Source organism: Tupaia chinensis, unplaced genomic scaffold (genome assembly GCF_000334495.1).
Source record: "Tupaia chinensis unplaced genomic scaffold, TupChi_1.0 Scaffold143231_1, whole genome shotgun sequence".
In the NCBI taxonomy this organism is placed as follows: domain Eukaryota; kingdom Metazoa; phylum Chordata; class Mammalia; order Scandentia; family Tupaiidae; genus Tupaia; species Tupaia belangeri.
The window spans coordinates 116002-137960 of record NW_006203075.1 but is presented as its reverse complement, the minus strand read 5'-3'; the positions used below and the strand labels follow the sequence as shown (position 1 = coordinate 137960).

The 21959-nt window shown below is 35.0% G+C and overlaps 1 protein-coding gene across 7 annotated transcripts in view; it reads right to left on the bottom strand.

Annotated features, from left to right (window-relative positions):
- Window positions 1-21959, bottom strand: part of ZNF280D (zinc finger protein 280D) — a 117608-nt gene that overhangs the window by 72286 nt on the left and 23363 nt on the right. For all 7 annotated transcript variants that reach the window (XR_001369444.2, XM_006163824.3, XM_006163825.3 and 4 more), the window contains 6 exons: window positions 18508-18654; window positions 15880-15945; window positions 15648-15787; window positions 8274-8391; window positions 3643-3813; window positions 3384-3493 (listed from right to left, as the gene is read on the bottom strand). Coding sequence is in view for 6 of the 7 variants with exons in the window: in XM_006163824.3 (XP_006163886.1) it covers window positions 3384-3493; window positions 3643-3813; window positions 8274-8391; window positions 15648-15787; window positions 15880-15945; window positions 18508-18654 (752 nt within the window). In the remaining variant the exon portion in view is untranslated. Of the gene's footprint in view, window positions 1-3383; window positions 3494-3642; window positions 3814-8273; window positions 8392-15647; window positions 15788-15879; window positions 15946-18507; window positions 18655-21959 lie in introns of those variants that run through there.

Here is a 21959-nt window from a genome sequence, read left to right as displayed (position 1 = left end):
AATAAATAGAAACTGAGAGAGTAGGTCCTGAAATGCAGGGGTTAAGCGCAGTTCATGGGAAACTGGATTCACATGGCTGACTGAGGTTTGAATCCCAGCCCAGTGACTTAAAACACACCAAACACAAGTGCGTGTATGCCCAAGCCTAATGAAAAAGAGAAATGGAAACGGATTGTGACTTAAGCATGCCGCAATGGGAGTGCTTTTTCTCTCTCGCTGAAGAGTGCATACACTCTTTGGCAATAAGAAAAATAAATAAATAGGAAGAACACTAGGCACACATGTATGCCTGATAAAAGGCTGGCTGAGGCCAAGGGTGGATCATGGCCTGGGGACCCTTTCGGGGGGGTTTTCTCTGTTTCTGTCTCTTTGTCTCTCTCATTCATAGAATAAATAAACTTTTAAAAATAAGCCAGCAGATGGCATGATGGTTAAAAGCACCGGACTCCCACATGGCCGACCGCAGTTTGAGTCCCAGACCTGGCAGCTTGCTTTCTCACTTTCCCTCTCTTTTTCTGTCTGTCTCTCTCTGGTGAGTACATGTGCCCTACAGCAAATTTAAAATAATAATAATAATAAGTAAAATTTAAAAAAATAAGGGAGAAATAAAAATTAAAACTGGGAAGGAGTAAACAGACAATGACTGGTTAGAAAGGTTCACAGATCGCCTCCCATATGCTAGCAGTGCATCAAAGAATCATTTAGAGTAAATAAAGTAACGCAGTTATAAGTATTTTAACAATAAACTTAAATAGACAATACTAACTAAAAACACTAGCAGAGAAAAAGGAGAAAGGAAAGTATGTGTGAAAACTTCGACTTTGCCATTAAAGAGACTGAGGTTCAAATGCCAACTATGCCCATTAACAGGTTATACAACAAGAAAAATGTCTATCTTAAAGAATTTTCTAAGAATTAAGTGAAATAATATATTTAAAGCTTAGTCCTATATCTGACACATGGTCTCAGATAAATTGTTTTTCTTATTATAGAATGTTTGACTGGTATTTTAAATATTTTTCCATCGGAAGAAATTTTATTTCTGTGGTATAGTTACCTTCCATCTATTAATATTGTAACAGCAAAAATAAAAAATTCACAAATAACCTAAAAATCACATTTTCAAAATGGAAATTATTATAATATTAAAACTTGAACTCATATTTAAAAAAACAAAAAGAGTCCACATAGTCTCAAACTTTCTCTTCCCAGAACTGGTGACTGTTGTTTCAGGTTTCTTTATAAACACAAATATCACTCATCCGATTTTGACTTAATCCAACAGGATGTCTTACAGATCATCCCATATCCTTACCTATTATAGAGATATCTTCCTTTTTAAAATACTGCTGTATTCTAGTACATGAATATTCTTGAAAAATTTTAGTTGTTTTCTATTCAAGGAATCATAAACAATACGAACTCATAAAAGCCACAGTTTGGGGTCCAGCAGTTAGCGTAATGGCTATGTCGCTGGACTCCCACGTAGTCGACCGCGGTTCGCATCCCGGACCCGGTGGTTTAAAACTCACACCGGGCGTGTGTGCATGCGTGCCCAAGATCCCGAGAGGAGAATGGAGGAGAAGGGATTGCAGCATGGCCATCCTCCCTGGGGGGTGATTTCTCATTTTCTATCTCTCTGTCTCTGTCTGTCTGGCAAGCACACGCGCCCTACAGCAAAAAAAAAAAAAAAAAAAAAAAAAACTCTAAAAAAAAAAAAAAAAGCCACAGTTTGGAAAATAGTTGCCAGTCTCTCCAGGTGCAGAAGTATATATAATATGCTATAATTTGTGTACAAAATAGAGGGGGAAATATGTTTACCTATATATGCAAAAAGTCAGGAAGAACACAAAACAAACTAATAAAAAAATTGTTCCTTTGACAGTCAACTGGAAACCAAGTAAATAAGAATTAGGGCTTCACTTGTATACCTCTGCAAACTTTTTCATTTTGGTTCATATGACTGACTGTACTACCTATTCAAAATATGAAATAAAGATAACTAGAGGACACAGTCCTTTTAAGTTTTCTCCATCTAAATGAAAAATATCAGGTATCTCATTAAATATTACATAGAACAGAAAAATTGAAATCATCTGTATAGGATAACTCATATAAAACCAAAGTGCACAGTGTTGTTACCAGTGTACACGCTAAGAGCTGGAAGCAATGACAGGCCAAATGCAAGTTTGTATATGAATGACGAGACTATACTCGGGACCAGCAGTTAGCGTAATGGCTATGTCGCTGGACTCCCACATAGTCGACCGCGATTCGCATCCCGGACCTGGTGGCTTAAAACTCACGCTGGGCGCGTGTGCATGCGTTCCCAAGATCCCGAGAGGAGAACGGAGGAGAAGGGATTGTGGTGTGGCCATCCCCCCGGGGGGTGATTTCTTGCTTTCTGTCTCTCTGTCTCTCTCTGCCTGTCTGGCGAGCACATGCGCCCTATAGCAAAAACCTCTCCAAAAAAAAAAAAAAAGACTATACCTAAAATTTTAAACAGACCCCATATTTTTCCTGCTTTTTAACTAAAATTCTAAATGTCCATAAAAATCGCTTGGTTCTGAGATAGCAAGAAAAAACGATTCCTAAATGATCTCTTTGCCATATACCTTCGTCTTTCCATTTTTCTTAATATAAATCTGTACTGCTATTATTGTCTCCTTCTCCCTTCCTGCCACTTAAACTGAGGATAATACAGACATCTTAACAGACACGGTAAGATATGGTAATATTTATTACTAAAATAATATGTTGCCTAAATCTTTTACTTCATTAATACTGTGAAAATTTCTTTACACCAAAATTTAAGAGTTTCCTGCAGCAAAACAAAGTTAAAATTTATAACAATTACATAAACTATATTCTGAACTGAATTAAAACAATTATTTTATATGAAATGCTCCACCAGTTAGAGTTTATATCTCAGCGTTGAAAATGGAAATGAAAAATTCAAATTTTCATGTGTACTGTATGTGTATATGACATGCAAATATTAAGATGGACATGAAAATAAAGTAACAGAATTTTTAAGTTATATGAAAGATTAAACACATAACAGAAAAAAAGCTTATTTTAGAAAAAGTTTGAAGAGCAGTGTAATCTACTAACACATTATTTTTGTTTAAAATTGTAAAATAATAAGGATACAATATAATGTATATAAACTTAATATATTAAATTTAACAATTCAGAAGGAATTTCTAAATCATATATATAATCACTATAAATGTGAATTTTTACACACAAGTTATGTGGAAACAGCGATAGATTTCTGATCTTAATATCTGAACAAACCATTATTTAGCATTAGAGATCAATCTTTAATGTTCATAGGTGTCTGTAAACTCTTCAAAAATTAAATTTTAAAAGAGTGTTACCTTCATGTGATTTTTCAAAGGATCCAAAAGATTGAAATGAATATTGCACTTTGGACAAGCTCTTGGAAAAGGTGTTCCATTTTTAGATTGATTTGATGAGGTATTTGTACCTAAAATAAATTCAGAACATCTATAGATTCAAAATTCATCACTTTTTATCTTAGATAACCATTCTAACAACTTTTAAACTTTTAACAGTCTCTAAAATTTATGTATAAATACTATGGTTTCTTTTTTATATGCCAAATTTCATATTTACCTTTTGATGGCACAGACTGGGGAGATGTCACTGAAGGAGATTTAACTGCAGGGAATACAGCTGAGGAATTTGTTCCAGAAACACATTCGCTGGGTTTAGGCTTTTTTGGATTAACACTGTTTACTTCAGAAGTAGAAGGACGTTTTGATAAAAATAAACTGTCTTTCATACCTACAGTGGTTTAAATGGTGGAGAAAATATTTTTAAACACTTTAGAATATTGCTCACAACTGAGTAAAAGTACTCTGAATCTGAATTAAAATAACATTAACTAATAAAAACTGACTTGATCTAAATTCGGAGTTGTCAAGAAATTTCATAAGTATGTATTATGGACTACATATATTCAAATAATTCATAAAGTAATTTTCTTTGAAGGAAAATTCCAAATATGCCTTCAAATAAAGAAATATATAAGCAGCTAGCATGAAAGAAGCCAGCCCTCAATTATCTTTAGATTTAGCTTAAATGCACTGAGTGCATTAAGTTTGTAAAAACTGAAACAATCATTTTGTTTAAAAAATTTAGAGTGGGGGCCAGCAGATGGCGTAATGATTATGTCTCTGAACTCCCATGTAGTCGACTGCAGATCAAATCCCGTATCCAACAGCTTAAAGCTCATGCCAGATGCAAGTGAGTGCGTGCCTAAGATCCTGAGAGGAGAATGAAGAAGGGATTGAGGCGTGGCCATCCTCCCCACCCTCCCGGAACTGATATCTTGCTTTCTGTCTCTCTGTCTCTTTAGCAAGTACCCTTGCCCTATAGCAAAAATCTCTCTTAAAAAAAAAAAAAAAAAGAAAAAAATATTAAGAGTAACCTTTAAGATGCTTTTTTAACTTAACAATTTAAAATGTCTTATAAGTGGAGAAGTGGTCTGTAGGTGATAGCACCCATTTATTGCTATACAAAAAAGTGGAAACAATCTTGAATAACAATACACATTAATTAAGAAAGGGCACATAATGGAAGGAGTTACTATAATGATTTTCACTGTATTATCCAGGGCTTAGTGGTCTCGTTTTTTAGGGAATACACTTAAGCATGTTTGACAGGGAAACTCGAGAATTCTCCATTTTAAATTTTCTTTGTTAGGGATTTCATTCCTAAAAATACTTTTCAATTTGACAACCCTTATGTTAAGGCTAAGGGATTTTAGTCTTATTTACAGCATCAGGAAGAGAAATGGCGATATTTAGGTTTCAACTAGGCCAGGCAAAATATTTTTTGAAAATAAAATGCAACTGTGGTTTGTAAAAAGGATTCTAAAACTGTATGTCATATTTTAATACAGCCGACTATACACTAAAAGTAGAAACAGTAAAGTAAATACATAACAAACAGCCTAGACTTTTAAGTCAGAGAAAGTAAGTTCAAATCTAGGCTCTGAAGCTGTCTTGCTAGATATTCTTAGTTTACTTAATCAATTTATCCGAACCTTAAATTTCTTCTTTTGTAAAATGTAATATAATGCCTTATATTACAAGCTGTTTTAAAGAGTCAAAAAATATTTGATACACAGAAAGTACTTAATTATGGGACCAGAGATGGCATAAAGGTGACATCACTGAACTCCCATGAAGTCAACCATGGTTTGAGTCTGGGACTCATCGGTTTAAAACTCAAGCTGGGCCATGTAGGAGTCCAGTGCCCTTAACCACCATGCCACACGTGGGCCCCCAGCAGTTAGCATAATGGCTATGTCGCTGGACTCCAACGTAGTTGACCGCGGTTCGAATCCTGGGCTCAGTGGCTTTAACTCACACCAGACGCATGTGCATTTGTGCGTGCCCAAGATCCCGAGAGGAGAACAGAGGAGAAGGGATTGCAGTATGGCCATCCCCCCCCAGGGGAGGGGGGGTTGATTTCTCACTTTCTATCTATCTGTCTCTTTCTGGTGAGCACATGCACTCTATAGCAAAAAACTCTCAAAACAAACAAACAAAATAAATAAATAAATAAAGGCAAACAAGCCATGAATATAAGAGAATTAAATTACTTGACTCCTCTTTTCATCCTTTGAGGTTAACATAAAAATTACTGTTTCCCGCATCTTCAAAGCACTTGATTACTGATAGATACACTGCAGGTACATGGGAAAGATTCTGTGTAATCATATTAACGTTCTTGTGAGATGTTTAGGTTACTTGAAAAACCAATGAATGCAGGTATTTTGAACTGAGCAACTGATTATATGGTTGGCCAGATGGTAGAAATATACTATCTGAATAGAAGAACTTTTTAACAAAAAAACTCAAGGTTAAATAAAATCATTCTGGTTTGTTTCAAATTCTGACTCTTCAACTTATCTATGTGGTGTTTCATTTACGCTACTCCATACCCTCAACAGTTCTATCTTTGCCAGTAAAAACCCTACTCATTCAAGATCAAACTCAAATCCAATCTTCTCCAAACCCCCATAATCTTCCTAGACAGTAGATCATTAATCATTTAATCATGCTATTCAACATATGGCACATGTTATTATTCAACACAACTATTTGTTGTTAAGACTTTTAAAGTTTAACTGCATTTTCACCTTTTCTAAAGAATTATTTTATTTAACTATATTTATTTATTTTTAAAATTTGACCAGAGAGGAACAGAGCAAGAGAGAGTGGGAAAGTGAGAAAGCAAGACACCAGGTCCAGGACTAAAACCACGGTCAGACATATGGGAGTCCAGCACCCTTAACCACCACACCACCTGCTGGCACTACATTTTTACACTTAACTTATTTGGGCATCAAAGAAGTCCTGAGTAAAGTAGAGAAGAATTAGAATTATTATCTCCAAATGGCTGGTTTCAGATATTGAGAATAAATGCATAACAGAAGAAAAATTAAAATGCCCATTTTAACAACATGAAAAAAAAAATCAAGTCTAAGGAAGTTACGTGACTTCATTAATACTACAAAAACCTTAAGAACAGAAATTCAGACCTACATTTTCCAAATCATCTTGCTTATTGCTCAAGCTAAAGTCCTTCTTTCTGCAGTAGAAAACATAAAGGAAGAAACAGGAATCGCTGTTTGCCTTTACCCAAGAAGATTCAAGAATCCAAACCTTTTCTATAAATAAAATCCATGTACTGTGTAAAAACAGACTTAAGACAATGATTTTTTTCCTCCCCACTTCTTTTGGTTCTTACCTACTTCACTAAGCACATACTTACTTACGGCATAAGATATGTGCAATCATCAAAGACAGAGAGAGAGAGAAGAAAAGTTAGAATTCACTCCCTAGGGGGAATGGCCACCCTGAAATCCCTTCTCCTTCATTCTCCTCTTGGGATTTCGGGTACATATGCACATGCACCTGACGTTTTTTATTTTGTTTTGTTTTGTTTTGTTTTGCTATAGGGCATGTATATAAGCCAAAAAGACAGAGAGAGGCAGAGAAAGAAAGCGAAAAATCACCCCCCAGGGGGGATGGCCACGCCGCAATCCCTTCTCCTCCATTCTCCTCTTGGGATCTTGAGCATGCACGCACATGCACCTGGCATGAGTTTAAGCCACCAGGTCCAGGACTCGAACCGCGGTCGACTACATGAAAGTCCAGCGACATAGCCATTACTCTAACTGCTGGTCTCCGCCTGACTTTTTTTCAAGCCATTTCAAGTCCAGGACTTGAAATGCAGAGTTAGTCATGTGGGAATCAGTGCCTTAATCTCCACACCATCTGCTGGCCCCAGTAAGTACATTTTTACTAAGTATGTAAGCGATACCTAGAGAAATGAATATCAAACCATGTACTATAAAAATGGAAAAAACAAGTCTAGCTGCTGTGGCACAGGCAGTAGGGCATCATGGTGGAATGGCAGACAGCACATGAGAAAGTCCTGGGTTTGGATCCCAGATCAACCTAAACATGTGAAGCAGGCAGGCACCACTGGCATCCTGGTCGGCTGAAAGGCTGGGGAAAGGGCTGTTGTGTGGCAAGATCCTGTCAGGGGTACCTATCCTCCTCTTGCTCTCCTTCACAACAGAAATAAACAAACTGAGAAAAAAAAATGTATAGGGATCAACAGATGGCATGATGGTTATGTTGCTGAACTCCAATGTAGTTGACTCCAGTTCGAGTCTCGGCCCCGGCAGCTTTAAACTTATGCTGGGTACATGTGTGTGAGTGCCCAAAATCCCAAGAAGAGAAGAAAATGGAGGAGAAGGGATTGCAGCATGGCCATCTCCCCAGGGGGTGATTTTTCACTTCTGTCTGTCTCACTGGAGAGCACATGCACCCTTAACAAAAATCTCTTAAAAAAAAAAGTATATATTTTTTCACATTCATGGCCATAAAAATTAGTACTTTTTTAAAAGTCAAAGTATTTAGAGTACTTCTGAATTTCTCTAACTTACAGAAATTATTTTAAGATTTCTTTTTAGCCCATGGTGGCTCTAAAAAAGAACAACCTCAAAGTTGGTCGGTCTACTCAATAGGAAAAAAATAAAATGGTCTATTATTAAATAAGATTTTATAGACAACCTCCCAAGAAAGGCATTCAAGAATTCTTAGCACCATTCCACCTTACATTATATGAAAAATTTCAAACTACAAAATAAGTTTTAAAACAGAAAGTCAATTCGATATGCATATTCATCAAGTTTCTTTTTATGGAAAAGGACTAAAACCAACCTGCTATGGAAAGTGTTGGTCCCCCTTGGTAATGTGATAATCCAGTATCTTGGGTCAAGTCAAAGAGCAGTTCTGAAGAATTATTAGATACAACTCGTGATGAGTTGGTTATATAACCCTGTTGAAATATTTCAAAAGAAATATATATTTATTCAATATATAGTCATAATTAGTTTGTTTCATAAACTTTCATAAAGATAAATTTATACGCTCATATTCTAAAAATAATTTTGATGACTCAGTAACTAATGACTTAAAAAACACAAAAGTAATTACTATTTTGCCAAAATTATCATCTGCTGAAACTAAAAGCAAGCTATTACTTACATATGGTTTACTTCTGACTAGCCAACTAAAATGGTGGGGAAATTCAGGCCAAGTTTTTTCAGAATAAAAGAGATATAAAGCCATTTTTATTACTAAGACTGATACACTTTTGAGGGCTTCTAAAATTGTAGTATCTTTATTAAAGAACAAATAACAGAACTTTGCAAAATCTTTGGGCAAAAAAAAGGAGGAAAAAATAGAAAACATAAAAAGAGACCTCAAAACAGTTCATGGAAAAGTAGAAATAAACTACAACTATATTTTGATGCAAAAAAAAATTTTTTTAATCCATGTATAGTTTTTTCACAATAACCATTTCCAATGAACTGTTGAAGATCCCTCAAGTTGGCATGATTATAAAAACTAAGTTTCTATACCTCTAAGAAGCCTATATTCAAAATAGCAGGGCAAACGAAATGGTAATCTACAGTGTTATGCATTAGCATTAGGATAAATATATGACAGCATGTGAATTTTGGCATATTTATTGAAGAAATTTAAAAAGGTAAGGGACAGAAGCAGAATGAGACTCCTACTCTTCCCATTATCCTACAAAAGCTGTGCTGAGCCAGGCAAAGCTCTATCTTGAATAAGGCAAATATGAAAGCAACCTGTATAGAAGAGTGAACAAAAAGAACGCTAGGCAGACAGGGTTTAGCACAGAAGCAGTTTTTTGTATTTGTTGTTGTTGTTGTTGTTGTTTTGTTTGTTTGTCTGTTTGTTTTTAGCTATAGGGTGCGTGCGCTCGCCAGACAGACAGACAGAGACATAGAAACAGAAAGCGAGAAATCACCCCCTGGGGGGATGGTCACGCCAGAATCCCTTCTCCTCCATTCTCCTCTCGGGATCTTGGGCACGCACGCACACGTGCCCGGCATGAATTTTAAGCTACCGGGTCCAGGACGCGAACCATAGTCGATTACGTGGGAATCCAGCGACACAGCCATTACGCTAACTGCTGGTTCCCGCACAGAAGTTGTTCTTAAGAGTGGTCTGGGCAGATGCTTTGCTCTTAGGGGCTTTGGGGCTCATAGGAAGTTTTAGTCCTTCCATCAGGAGAAAGGGTGGTCCAAGCTAACACGGGATCTCAAGACAGTGAAAAGTTCGAGCACAATCATGATGTAGTCAAGTATAAGGCAGTATAAATTTTACATGTAAGCATACATATATATTTAGTATAAATAGCTATGAAAAATGTGGTCAATATAATGCTGGGATATACATTCTGATACTATTATATACTAAGTATACAAATAATATACATATGTACATACACACACACACACACATAATATGATCCAACACTATTCATAAAAGTCAGTCATCCTAGAGAACAAACTCTCAGTGACTTTTGAACCACTTTACATGTCATAATAAGCGAAAGTCTTAAGATGAAAATGCTTAAAAATCAAAAGAAAAAGACAATCACTTTAATAGAAAAATAAGCAAAGGACATAAACTGAGACAATTCAAAAGCAAAAATACTAATGACTAATACTGACAAAATACCTTTCTTCTAATTCTCTAGTCCAATAAATGCAAATTAAAAAGGCCATGTTTACCTACTGAAGGCATTGTTTTAAAGATCATAATATCTACTACGAAAATAAGTTTCTAGCCAGTACTCTTTAAGAGTGTCAAGGTAATAAAAGACAATGAGTGAATAACTGGAGAAAATATAAGGAGACTAAGAAGAGCCATCTGCAAACCAGGATGCTGAATAGGATACCAGGAAAGAAAAAGGACATTAATGGAAAAACTAGTGAAATAGTAGGAAGCAATGTTAATAACCTAGCTGTGGTAAAATGTTTAGCGCTAGGAGAAACAGGTGATACAGGAACTTTTCGATTATTTTCTCTGTAAGTCTACTATTAGCTTGAATTAAAACGTTAAGATTAATAAGCAATGTTAGCATTCACTATTGGCAAAGGAGAGCTTATACTCTGGTGTAATTTTTCTGAGAGAAAATTTTGCCTGTAGTTATCAAAGCTTGCTATAGGCTTTAAAAGGTTCATATCTATCTTTGATCCAATTATTCTACTTTCAACAATTTATGGTAAGGAAATGAATTATCTATAATAGCAAAAGAATTTAAAACCTATTTGCCCAATAATAGAGGAATGGCTAAATAGACTACTTATGTAACCCTTAACATGTTTTTCAGAAATATCCAGACATGTTCCAAACAGAATGAAAAAAATACATATATGTATCTGTATATAGACTATGGTTCTGATTGATGTACTATTCTTCTCTAAACTTGCCACTCAAGACACTTAATATTTTATAACATAAACATAAGGATTTTATTCATGGTGTGCTTATAAACTGACAGATAACTAGCTTTTAAGAATTGTCCTTTTTTACTAAATTTTCTATTGACATAGGTTTGTTCAGAATCTATGGAAACAAGTTAATGAAGTAACTCACATCACTCCTAGAATTTGAGGCCTGAAAGGAAGATACAGATATTTCAGCCTTAACATGTGATATTAAAAAAAAAAAATCAATAATGCCATGACTCAACTGTAATCAAGTACAGTCTTACTTCAAGGTAAATATTTTCTCCAAATATTTGCACTTAAAAATGAAAAATATTCAATTCCATTTTCCAAAGTATTTCTTTAACAGAAACATAATAAAATTAATGGTGTTAAACATTTCCCAAGGAAATAATTCTCATTAATCAATAATTAAGTACTAAGATTCCAGAGAGGAGACAATGCATTATATAACAAATAACTCATTAAAATAATTCTCCAATGGGAATTCTTAATGTCCTATAAACCAGTTCAGAAAGTTGTTAGATACATCAATAAGGGTAGAAGTAGACACCAGATTGGAATTCAGAAGAAATGCATATTTATTTAAATAATTCTCTGTAATTAATTAGTTGCTACCTTGGGATGTCACTTCTGAGCCTCACATTATCCACCTTCCAAACTAAAAGAGTTGCTACAATTATGTTTTAAATGTGCACAGTATATATTTATGTATATACATAGCTACCACAATGAAACTAATAAAAACCTAATACTATCTATTTTACAAATAGGTAAACTAAAGTTAGGTAGGGTTGAATAAGGCTCCCAATACAGCCCTACTTGTTACTGATGAACTGGAATTACATTCCAGGTCTGATTACAAAGCTTGTGTCCTTAAGGTATATCACACTGACTTTTAAAATGATAATAACAGTAATACATCCTGTCCTTCCCTGTCTAAAGATGTTGAGTATAAAGATATTCCATGAAAAAGCACACACATATATAAAACATGACATGAAATGAAAATCTAACTATAATTTATTAAAACCAGTGGATTTAATAAAAGACTCAGAAAAAAGTCCCTTAAATAGGATTCTCAATTCATTCCAGAAATGCTTTTGTCATTCTTAAACTTGACCTTGGAGAATCACCTGAAGAGTGTGTAAAAATGTATAATTTCCAGGCTCCACCAATTTATAAAATCTCTTTTTAAAAAAAAAGTCCCCAGAATTGGGAACTACCAATTGAGGTGCTTTGGTTTAAAAACTAGTCTACAGAAATAAAATGTTCTGAATCAGAAAAGGCTTAATTTTTAAGTTTTATAACACCAAAATAACAACCCCTTGCTTTGTTATTCTTTTTACTCCTTGGGTTGAATGTTAAGAATTTTATCCATCAAACTGCATTAAATAACAAAGCTTTCCCCCCCAATATGCTGCACCAATTATAAGCATGAAAAAAAAAATCACTGAGCTAATGTGATCCCAACTAACATTAAAGAAATTTCATTCTGAGTAGCTTTCCATCTTACTTCAGAAACATTTATTACATTTTTTTAAGCATTAGAAATGGTCTGTGGAACCTCAGAATATTCAAGATAGAGACCTAGTAGTCTTCCTTATTGTTTTTGCCATCTAAGAAATAAGGGAAATTTACAACTATTTCTCTAAGACAGTGATATACACTAATTCTTCAGTTTCAGGACCCCTTTAAACATTCAAAAATTACTAAACCCTAAAACAATTTTTGTTTATGTTGATTATATTTTTCAATATGTACCATATTGAAATTAAAACAAAGAAAATATAAATACATATTCATTCATTATAAAATAACAATAATAAACTCATTATATATTAACATAAATAACATTCTTACAAAAAATACCTGCAAACACACAAAAACTTAGTAGAGAGGCACTGTTCTACATTTTCACAAATCTCTGGAATGTCTAGTTTAATCAAAAACTACTATAGCCTCTAATCTGCAAATATTTTTGGTCTGCTAAGATATGTTTTGATTGAAGAACATAAAGGAAATCTGGCTTCACAGCAACATTTAATTGAAAAGGGAATATATTCATGTAATTTAAGATATATTTCTTTGATACTATGCCAAAATTCAACAAAATTTTTCTTAAAGGTTTGTTACAGTATAAAAGCTGAAACCATATTGCTGAATTTTTTGTACTCTATTCCATTAATCAGTGGTCTAACACCTATGTGGATCTCTTACCTATAGATAATTTTGTAACATAAACATTGGTTACTTGGAAAATGTTGGTTTCACTGAGTTATGCAGATTCTCCAAAATGTGACATAGTTCGTTATACTATATCAAGAAATTTTATTTATTAATATCACCATCGGGACCAGCAGTTGGTGTAATGGCTATGTCGGTGGACTCCCATGTAGTCGATCGCAGTTCGAGTCCTGGACCCGGGGGGCTTAAACTCACGCCAGGCACATGTGCGTGCATGCCCAAGATCCCCAGAGGATAATGGAGGAGAAGGGATTGTGGCGTGGCCATCCCTCCCTGGGGGGTGATTTCTCACTTTCTGTCTCTCTGTCTCTCTCTGTCTTTCTGGTGAGCGCCTGCACCCTATAGCAAAAACCTCTCCAAAGGGGAAAAAAAAAATTAATACCACCATTAATCTGAAAGGTCGTTAAGTGTTAGGAAGCTATCTAAATCATGGTGACAAATGTAAGTTTTCCAAATTCTAATTTTTCCTTGGAAGCTCAAATTTTATCACTGGCAAGAAACACTACTTCCAGTTGCCTTCCTTGAAATGCCAGGTGTACTTCGTTTGATTTTGAACAAATATTCATGTGTGGCAGACAGACTCTAACTAATGTGGCCTCCAAGAGTCTCACCTCCTGATATTTGTGTGATTCCCTTCACTTGAGTATGGTAGAACCCTTTACTTGCCCTCCAACTAACAGAAGATAGCATAGTCACCAGGATATACAAGATTCTGCGTATATGATTACATTACCTAAGACTGTAATGATATCTTGCTAACTACTCTTTCAACCTTACTACCTTTGAGGAAGCAGTCATGCTTAGAAAGACCCACTGACAAGAAGCCTGCTGAAATCCAACAAGATACTGGCACTCTCAGTCTAACAAACCCCTCAGGAAGAGAATTCTGCCAAAAACCATGTGAACTTGGAATCTTTCTGGGTAGGTTTCAGAAAGAGACCACAACTTGAATACAGCCTTATGAGACCTTAGAGATGAGGATCTAGCTAAACCATGATCTGACTCCTGACCTACAGAATCTGTGAGAATGTGAGATAATAAGCATGTGTTGTTTTAGTGTATGTTCACTATAATACTGAAACAGAGAAATAAATAGTACGCCATGACCTGTCATTCTTTCTAATAAAATGGTGTTCAATAAAAAAAACACAATTCAAACACACAAGTGCTTTTCCTCAGGACAACCATCATACTTCAGACACACAAGCTCTTTATACATACTAGCCATTGCATCACACAGAATACTTTTAAAGGCACATATTATAGGACAGAGTTAATACAATTAAGAACATTTTAATACTTTATCAAGGAAATTAAGTATACTGAAATTTGTTTTACTATGTGTGCAGTGAGAGACTGAAACAAAAACTATTAGTAAGGTTTAGTGCTACTGCCTTGATTCACAGATAAGGCACCAACAGCTTACCCCCCACCCCTTTTGCATCATCAATGCAAATATCAACACAATGAAAGAGGTAAACAGTGTCTTTGAATATGAAGACAACAGTGTTGACTCCTAAGTCCCTGAAAGAATCTCAGAGAACCCCAGGGAAATGTAGGCCATACTTTGAGCACTGTTGAACAAAGGCAATGTCTCCATTTTCTTAAAGTACACATTTATCCATAATATATACATACGTATGTGTGTATATACACATAAACTATGAGTTAGCCTGGACTGATATTCCAGATCTATCATCTGCCATCTATGAGGGTTCTTCAAAAAAGTTCACAGAAAATGCATATTATGAAAAAACGACTATATATAGAGTTCAAAAATTTTTGGACCAAAATAAACTCATACTGTAAGACAATTTTCCACACTTTTAAAGGCCCCCTCATAAAGTGATCTTGAGTGTATCACTTAACTCAAAGAGCCTGTTTCTCCAGATACAAAATGGAAATAATAGTGCCTATTTCATTGGGATATTAACAAGATTAATGTACTTCATGAGATTAATGTATGTATAAAATTTAGCAGAAAGACATATACATAGACATATATATATATATATACACACACACACATATATATATATATCTCTCTCTTGAGAGCTAAAAAAATGTTAATTATTACTATTATTTATTACTTTTTTTTAAGGTTTTTTAATCTCACTAAACTATGAAGGTGTATCTTCTGAAACAAAAGTTATGATGGCCTCTCAATAATTCTTCCAATTCAGAACACCTGGCCCAGTTTACACTGTTTTACAATTATGCAATATTCATTACTGATCATACTTTTATTCATCTTTGATAACACAGTTTTCAATCCTATACCCACTTAATTTAAGCATATTACCTGATTTATTAATAGCCTAGGGAGGCAGTTTCTGAAGTTTATTACTTTGGGTACTGGATGAATTATCATAAAGATGGTGACATTTTCTGATCCTGATAATGCTTCTACTTAGGTGACTACCTATGACAGTCCAGAATTTTAACTGGGTAATGTTGATATTGAAAAATAATATTCAATGTATCCCTGAACTGACTGTGTAGTTTCAGAAACACTTACAGGTTTAGAAAAAGGCTGACCAATAACAGAACTATCTGAAGATCTAGATTCAGGATGAAAATTTACTGGCGAGGCAGCCACTGGATTTGATGTTGGGTTCGTGTAGTGTTGACTTGTAGGCTTGAATGCAGCAGTAATACCTGTATTTTAAAATTATACAATATATTGAATATATTTCTATATAATCAGTTTTGTCAAAATATTTCACTTTATAATTAAAATAATACTATACCTCGACTAAGTGCACCATTCTTTATTCCTCGTGAATATGAGCTGGGGTTAACTCTGTTCAAAATATCTATAAAAAAATTAAACTTATTTTAAAACTCAATAAATATAAGATCACAGGAATCATGAATTGAACACACACAGATTCCTGGAAGGAATCTAGACATTATTGCTGACTTAAGAATACAATTAATTTTAAATATATACATCTTCGTTAAAGAAACAAAACAAGATTACTACCCTTGTTTTATAGAATAAAAACAAACTTTCACATTTTAACCTAAAATACAAAAGTTAAAAGTAAAAGAATGATAAATCTGACTACATAGAAGTTGTTTACATTTTCATGGCACAGAAATAGCTCAAGCAGTCCTTAACATTTTCTGAAAATATATATAACTCATTATTGAAGTATGTATCTTTCTTTGGATAACAAAGTTGTACAGACAATTCTTATGACTCAAAATCAAGTCTTTGCCTAACCTCTGCATTCCACTCACAACTCTTTAAAGCCTTATTTCATTATGGAGAATCTCACTGGGTTATCTGTTATTGTTCTTGAGTTCTTAAAGGGAAACTATGAGAAACTGCAGACTAAACTAAGCATACAGTTTACCAGAATCTCTTATAAATTAAGAAGTTTTAAATCTACCACTATCCCATAAGTCAATTAAGCCTGACATCACTTTGAGGATCATTTTAAAGCTCCTCACTCTTACACACATATGAACTCTGTAACTTCTAGCTTGTCCAGGAGCCAAACTAATTCTGAAAGAATGAGAATTTGCCTACAATTGCTTGTTAGGAAAAAGTTAAAAAGTCTGCACAGGCACACACATAAAAACACACTAAACAACCTACCAAACCTGCTAAAAATTTCCTTTTTTTCTCTCACAGGAAGAAAAAAGCAAATCCCATTAAATAATTTTATAAAGTAAACACAGAAGTACAGTGATAATGTCAATGCAATGCTCTATAATTAGCACTACAGAAGTCTTATTGGAGAAAAATCTGCTCCAACAACTTGATTCTGTTTTCATTTACAAATTCATGATTATTTACTCAAATCATCAAAGCACTAACTATTGCTATAGTACTTTTTAGTGATCATAACCTACAAAATACAAGTTTTTTTTTTTTTTTTGGGGGGGGTTGCTATAGAGCTCATGCGCTCACCAGAAAGAGACTGAGAGACAGAAAGCGAGAAATCACCCCCCACCCAGGGGGGATAGCCATGCTGCACGCAATCCCTTCTCCTACATTCTCCTCTCAGGATCTTGGGCATGCACACACACACATGTCTGGTATGAATTTAAGCACCGGGTCCGGGACTCGAATCGCTGTCAACTACATGGGAGTCCAGTGATGTAGCCATTTTGCCATCTGCTGGTCCCCAAAATATAAGTTTTTACCCTCCTTTCTGGAAGTTCTATATAACCATTTAATCCACATTCCTTTTAAAAATAGTTTATGTCTTAGAAAATAAAATCATATTAATTCTTCATTTAATAGATATAAAAACAAATTCTACTGTTTGAATTGAAAGTCAATCCTTTTTCTGAAAGAATTATTTTCAACTACTATTCATTATTCTAGTAGAGTACTGTTTAGAGTCATCTATAATTTGTATAAATTCAACTTGAATCTTAACCATCATGTTTTCAATTAAGAGATTTTGAATAGGGGCCGGCAGGTGGTGTGGTGGTTAAAGGTGCTAGACTCCCACATGGCCAACCAACCATGGTTTAAGTCTCAGACTTGGTGGCTTCTGTTCTCACTTTCCCTCTCTCTCTGGTCAAATTAGAAAATAATAATAAAGTTAAAATAATTCTTTTAAAAAAAGAGATTTTGAATAAAAGTTTTATGATATATACACTCTGGTATAAAATAATCAGTGACTAAGAAACAACTATTAAGAGTAAATACTGGGGCTAGCAGGTGGCGTGGTGGTTAAGGTGCTGGACTCCCACATGGTCAACCGTGGTTCAAGTCCCAGGCCTGGCGGCTTGCCTTCTCACTCTCCCTCTCTTTCTGTCTCTCTTTCTTTGTCCCTCTCTGGTCAAATTGAATAATAATAATAAATAAATTATATTAAGAATTCTCTCTTGGGACCAGCAGTTAGCGTAATGGCTATGTCGCTGGACTCTCATGTAGTCGACCACGGTTCAAGTCCCGGACCCGGCGGCTTAAACTCACGCTGGGCACGTGTGCATGCGTGCCCAAGATCCCGAGAGGAGAATGGAGGAAAAGGGATTGCGCCGTGGCCATCCCCCCGGGGGGTGATTTCTCACTTTCTGTCCCTCTGTCTCTCTCTGTCTGTCTGGCGAGCACACGTGCCCTATAGCGGAAAAAAAAAAAAAAAGAATTCTCTCTTTAAACAAAAAAGAGTAAATACTATGCTTCACTATCACCAACAAAAATGGCATCATGCCTAATTCATTTTAGCACTCCATGAGAGATTACCAATCTGCCACTGTAAATGAAAGTTATCTGGTCTCCCACCCTTTCCTTCATCCCTAACTCTTTAGAGTAGAACAAGGCCTTCAAATAACTATAAAACATTTAACAAATTTTTTCATTAAAAACACTACTTTATAAAACTTGACAAAAAAAAAAAAAAAAAAAGACTTACTTGAAATTGCTGGTTTTGAACTTGATATTTCTCCAACAAAAATTGGCTCATCGTCATCATCATCCTCGACCTCTTTTACTTTCTTCTGCCATGGTTCCAGCTCTTCTTCTTCACATTCCATAAAGAGTTCTGCCATTTTTGAATTATCTTAAGTTCCAAAAAGGGAGAAGCAAAACTTATTATATAGTATGATAATAAAGTCTAAAAATAACAATTTCTGAATTGATATTTGTAACCTGCACTCAGCAGCAACAATCAGTTAGCAACTCAAAGCTAACTCTCTAAGATAAAAACTAATAAAAAATAGATATATAGGTAATGGATGATAGTAGTCATTTATGTGGATGAAAAATTTTGCAACAATCAAATTCTCTCAAACTGAGTTCTAGTCACACACCTTTAACATAATTGTTTCAATAAAAATGAGTATAAGGAGCTGGCAGGTGGAGTGGTGGCTAAGGCACTGGATTCTGACATCACCAACTGTAGTGCGAGTCCCAGACCTGAAGCTTGTTTTCTCATTTCCCCTCTCTCTCTCTGGTCAAATTAAATAATAATAATAATAATAATAATAATAATAATAATAATAATAAATTAAATTAAATAAATAATCCTAAGGAGAAAAAGGATTATAATAAAGAAAGAGAAACAAAGAATAAGAAACCACAGGGTGAAGATAAACTAGAAAAACTGAATCAGATTCTGGAATGGCAGGGAGAGAGCAAAGAAGGAATAAGATGCTAGACTCATAGAAAATGAATAGGTTTATTCTGTTCAAAGCAAATTACACATTTTTTACCTGAAGAAACAGATCAAAGCAGTACATAAAATAAATAGCACCATTTTAGAAGTTCCAATCAAGTACACATGGCTCCCTAGGAAGCTTTTTAATTCCTCACCTTTTTTTTTTTTTTTTTTTTGGAAAAAAAAGGATTTATTATTTTTTTTACCAGAGAGAGAGAGAGAGAGAAAGTATAACAACAAGCTAACAGGTCTAGGCCTAGAACCATGGTTGGCCATGTGGAAATCTAGCACCTTAACCACCACACCACCTGCTGACCCCAGTGCCTCACTCTTAAACATGGACAACCAACAAGTACCAGAAATTTTAGAAATACCTTCTCTCTAAAAGACCAAAAGATGGTAAAACAAATAAGAGGATCCAAAAGGAAAAATAAATATATAGAGGGGAAATTAAATAGAGAATATTAGTGTACAAGTAGTATCTCCCTTTATCTGCAGTTTTATTTTCTGTGGTTTCAGTTACCAGTGGTCAACTGTGGGCCAAAATATTAAACTGAAAATTCCAGAAATAAACAATTCATAATTTTTATACCACACACCCTTCTTTCCTTTTTCTTTTTTTTTTCGAGAAAGATTTTTGCTATAGGGCGCATGCACTCACTGGAGAGATAGAAAGACAGAAAGAGAGAAATCATACCCAGGGGGATAGTCACACCATTAATCCCTTCTCCTCTACTCTTCTCTCAGGATTTTGGGCATGCATGCACACATGCCTGGAGTGAGTTTCAAGCCACTGAATCCAGGACTTGAACTGCAGAGAGCCATGTAGGAGTCCAGTCACCTAACCATTATGTAATTGCTGGTCCCAATATTGCACACCCTTCTGAGTAGCATGATAAAATCTCATGCCATCTGCCTCCAGCCTATGCTGCACATAAATTCAACATATCCACCCTGTATATTCTACTTGTTCCTTAGTGACTTGTTCCATTTCAGTCATCAAATCAATTGCTGTGATATCTCAGCATACATATAACTAACCTCTGTTTACTTAATAATGCCTCAAAGCATAAGACTGGTAATGCTGGCAATTTTGATACACCACAGAAAAACCATAAAGTGCTTCCTTTAAATGAAAAGGTGAAAGTTCTCATTAAGGATAGAAAAAAACTCATATTCTGAGGCACATAAGATCTAAGGTAAGAACCAGTAGCTAGTATGGTGGTTAAGGTACTGGATTCCCACATGGCTGACCACGGTTTGAGTCCTGGACAAGTTGCTTACGGATCATGCCAGGCACATGTGCATGCATGCCTCGAGTCCTGAGAGAAGAGTGAAGGAAAAGGGATTGTGGTGTGGCTATATCGCCTGGGGGTGGTGATTTCTCAGTTTCCTTCTCTCTCACTCTCTACCCCCCCTTCCTCCCACTCCCTCCCTGCCTCCCTTTCTCTCCAGCACACACATGTGTCCTATGGCAAAAACCTAAAAAAATAAAAATAAAATAAAATCTAAGGTAAGAAAGAAACCTTCTATCCTTGAAATGTGAAAAAGAAAATTTGTGCTCATTTTGCTACAACGCCTCAAATTACAAAAATTACAGCCATAGTGCATGAGTGCTTAGTTAAAAAGGAAGCATTATATCTTTGGATGAAGACATGAACAGAAACATGATCCAACTGAATACAATCAGGACTGGTAGCGTCTGCAGTTTCAGACATTCACTGGGGTCCTGTTGCATAAAGGGGACTACTATTTTGAGCATACTGAGACAAAGATGAATATTATAAGTGATGTTCCGAAAACAAAAAATAAGATTAAAGAGAGCCAAAATGTTTTAATTCGGTTAAAAAAGAAAAAAAAAAAAAAGTTGAGCAAACATCCCCAGAACTAAAAGGAGAAATATATAGACACTAACAGAGAAAATAAAATTGTTAGAAAATCAATTTCAGGGCTAGCAGTGATAAGAGTTAAGGTGGCTGAATCCCACATGACTGGCCACCTAATTCAAATCCTGGACCCAGCAGCTTGAAAAACATGCCAGGAATGTGTGCATGCCTGTCCAAAATCCCAAAGACAGAAAATGGAGAAGGAATTGCAGTGTGGCCATTCCCCATGGAGGGTGACTTCTCACTTTCCTTTCTCTGTCTCTCTCCAGCAGCACAAACACTAACAAAATATAAAAAAGGAAAAAGAAGTACAATATTCCTCCAGTGAAATTTACAGAAAGAGAATATAGAAAAAGGTAGGAATGGGTAGTAAAAATATAATGTAAGGGGGCCAGCAGATGGCATGGTGGTAAAGGCACTGGACTTTCATATGGCTGACTGTGGTTCGATTCCCAGTCCTGGTGGCTTGCTTTCTCACTTTCTCTCTCTCTCATGAGTGTAAGTGCCCTGTAGCAAATTTAAAAATAATAATAATGATAATAAAATTAAATGAATAATTATTTTAAATATATATACACATTACATATGTGTATATATACGTGTGTGTATATATATAATATATATTTAAAGTAAGAAAATTTCCTATACAGAAGGACATAGATCTCTGAGTTGAAAGGATCAATAAAATTAAATAATTATTTAAAAATATATATATATATATACAAACACATATGTGTGTATATATATATTTAAAGAAAGAAAATTTCCTATACAGAAGGACATAGATCTCTGAGTTGAAAGGATCAATAAAATTAAATAATT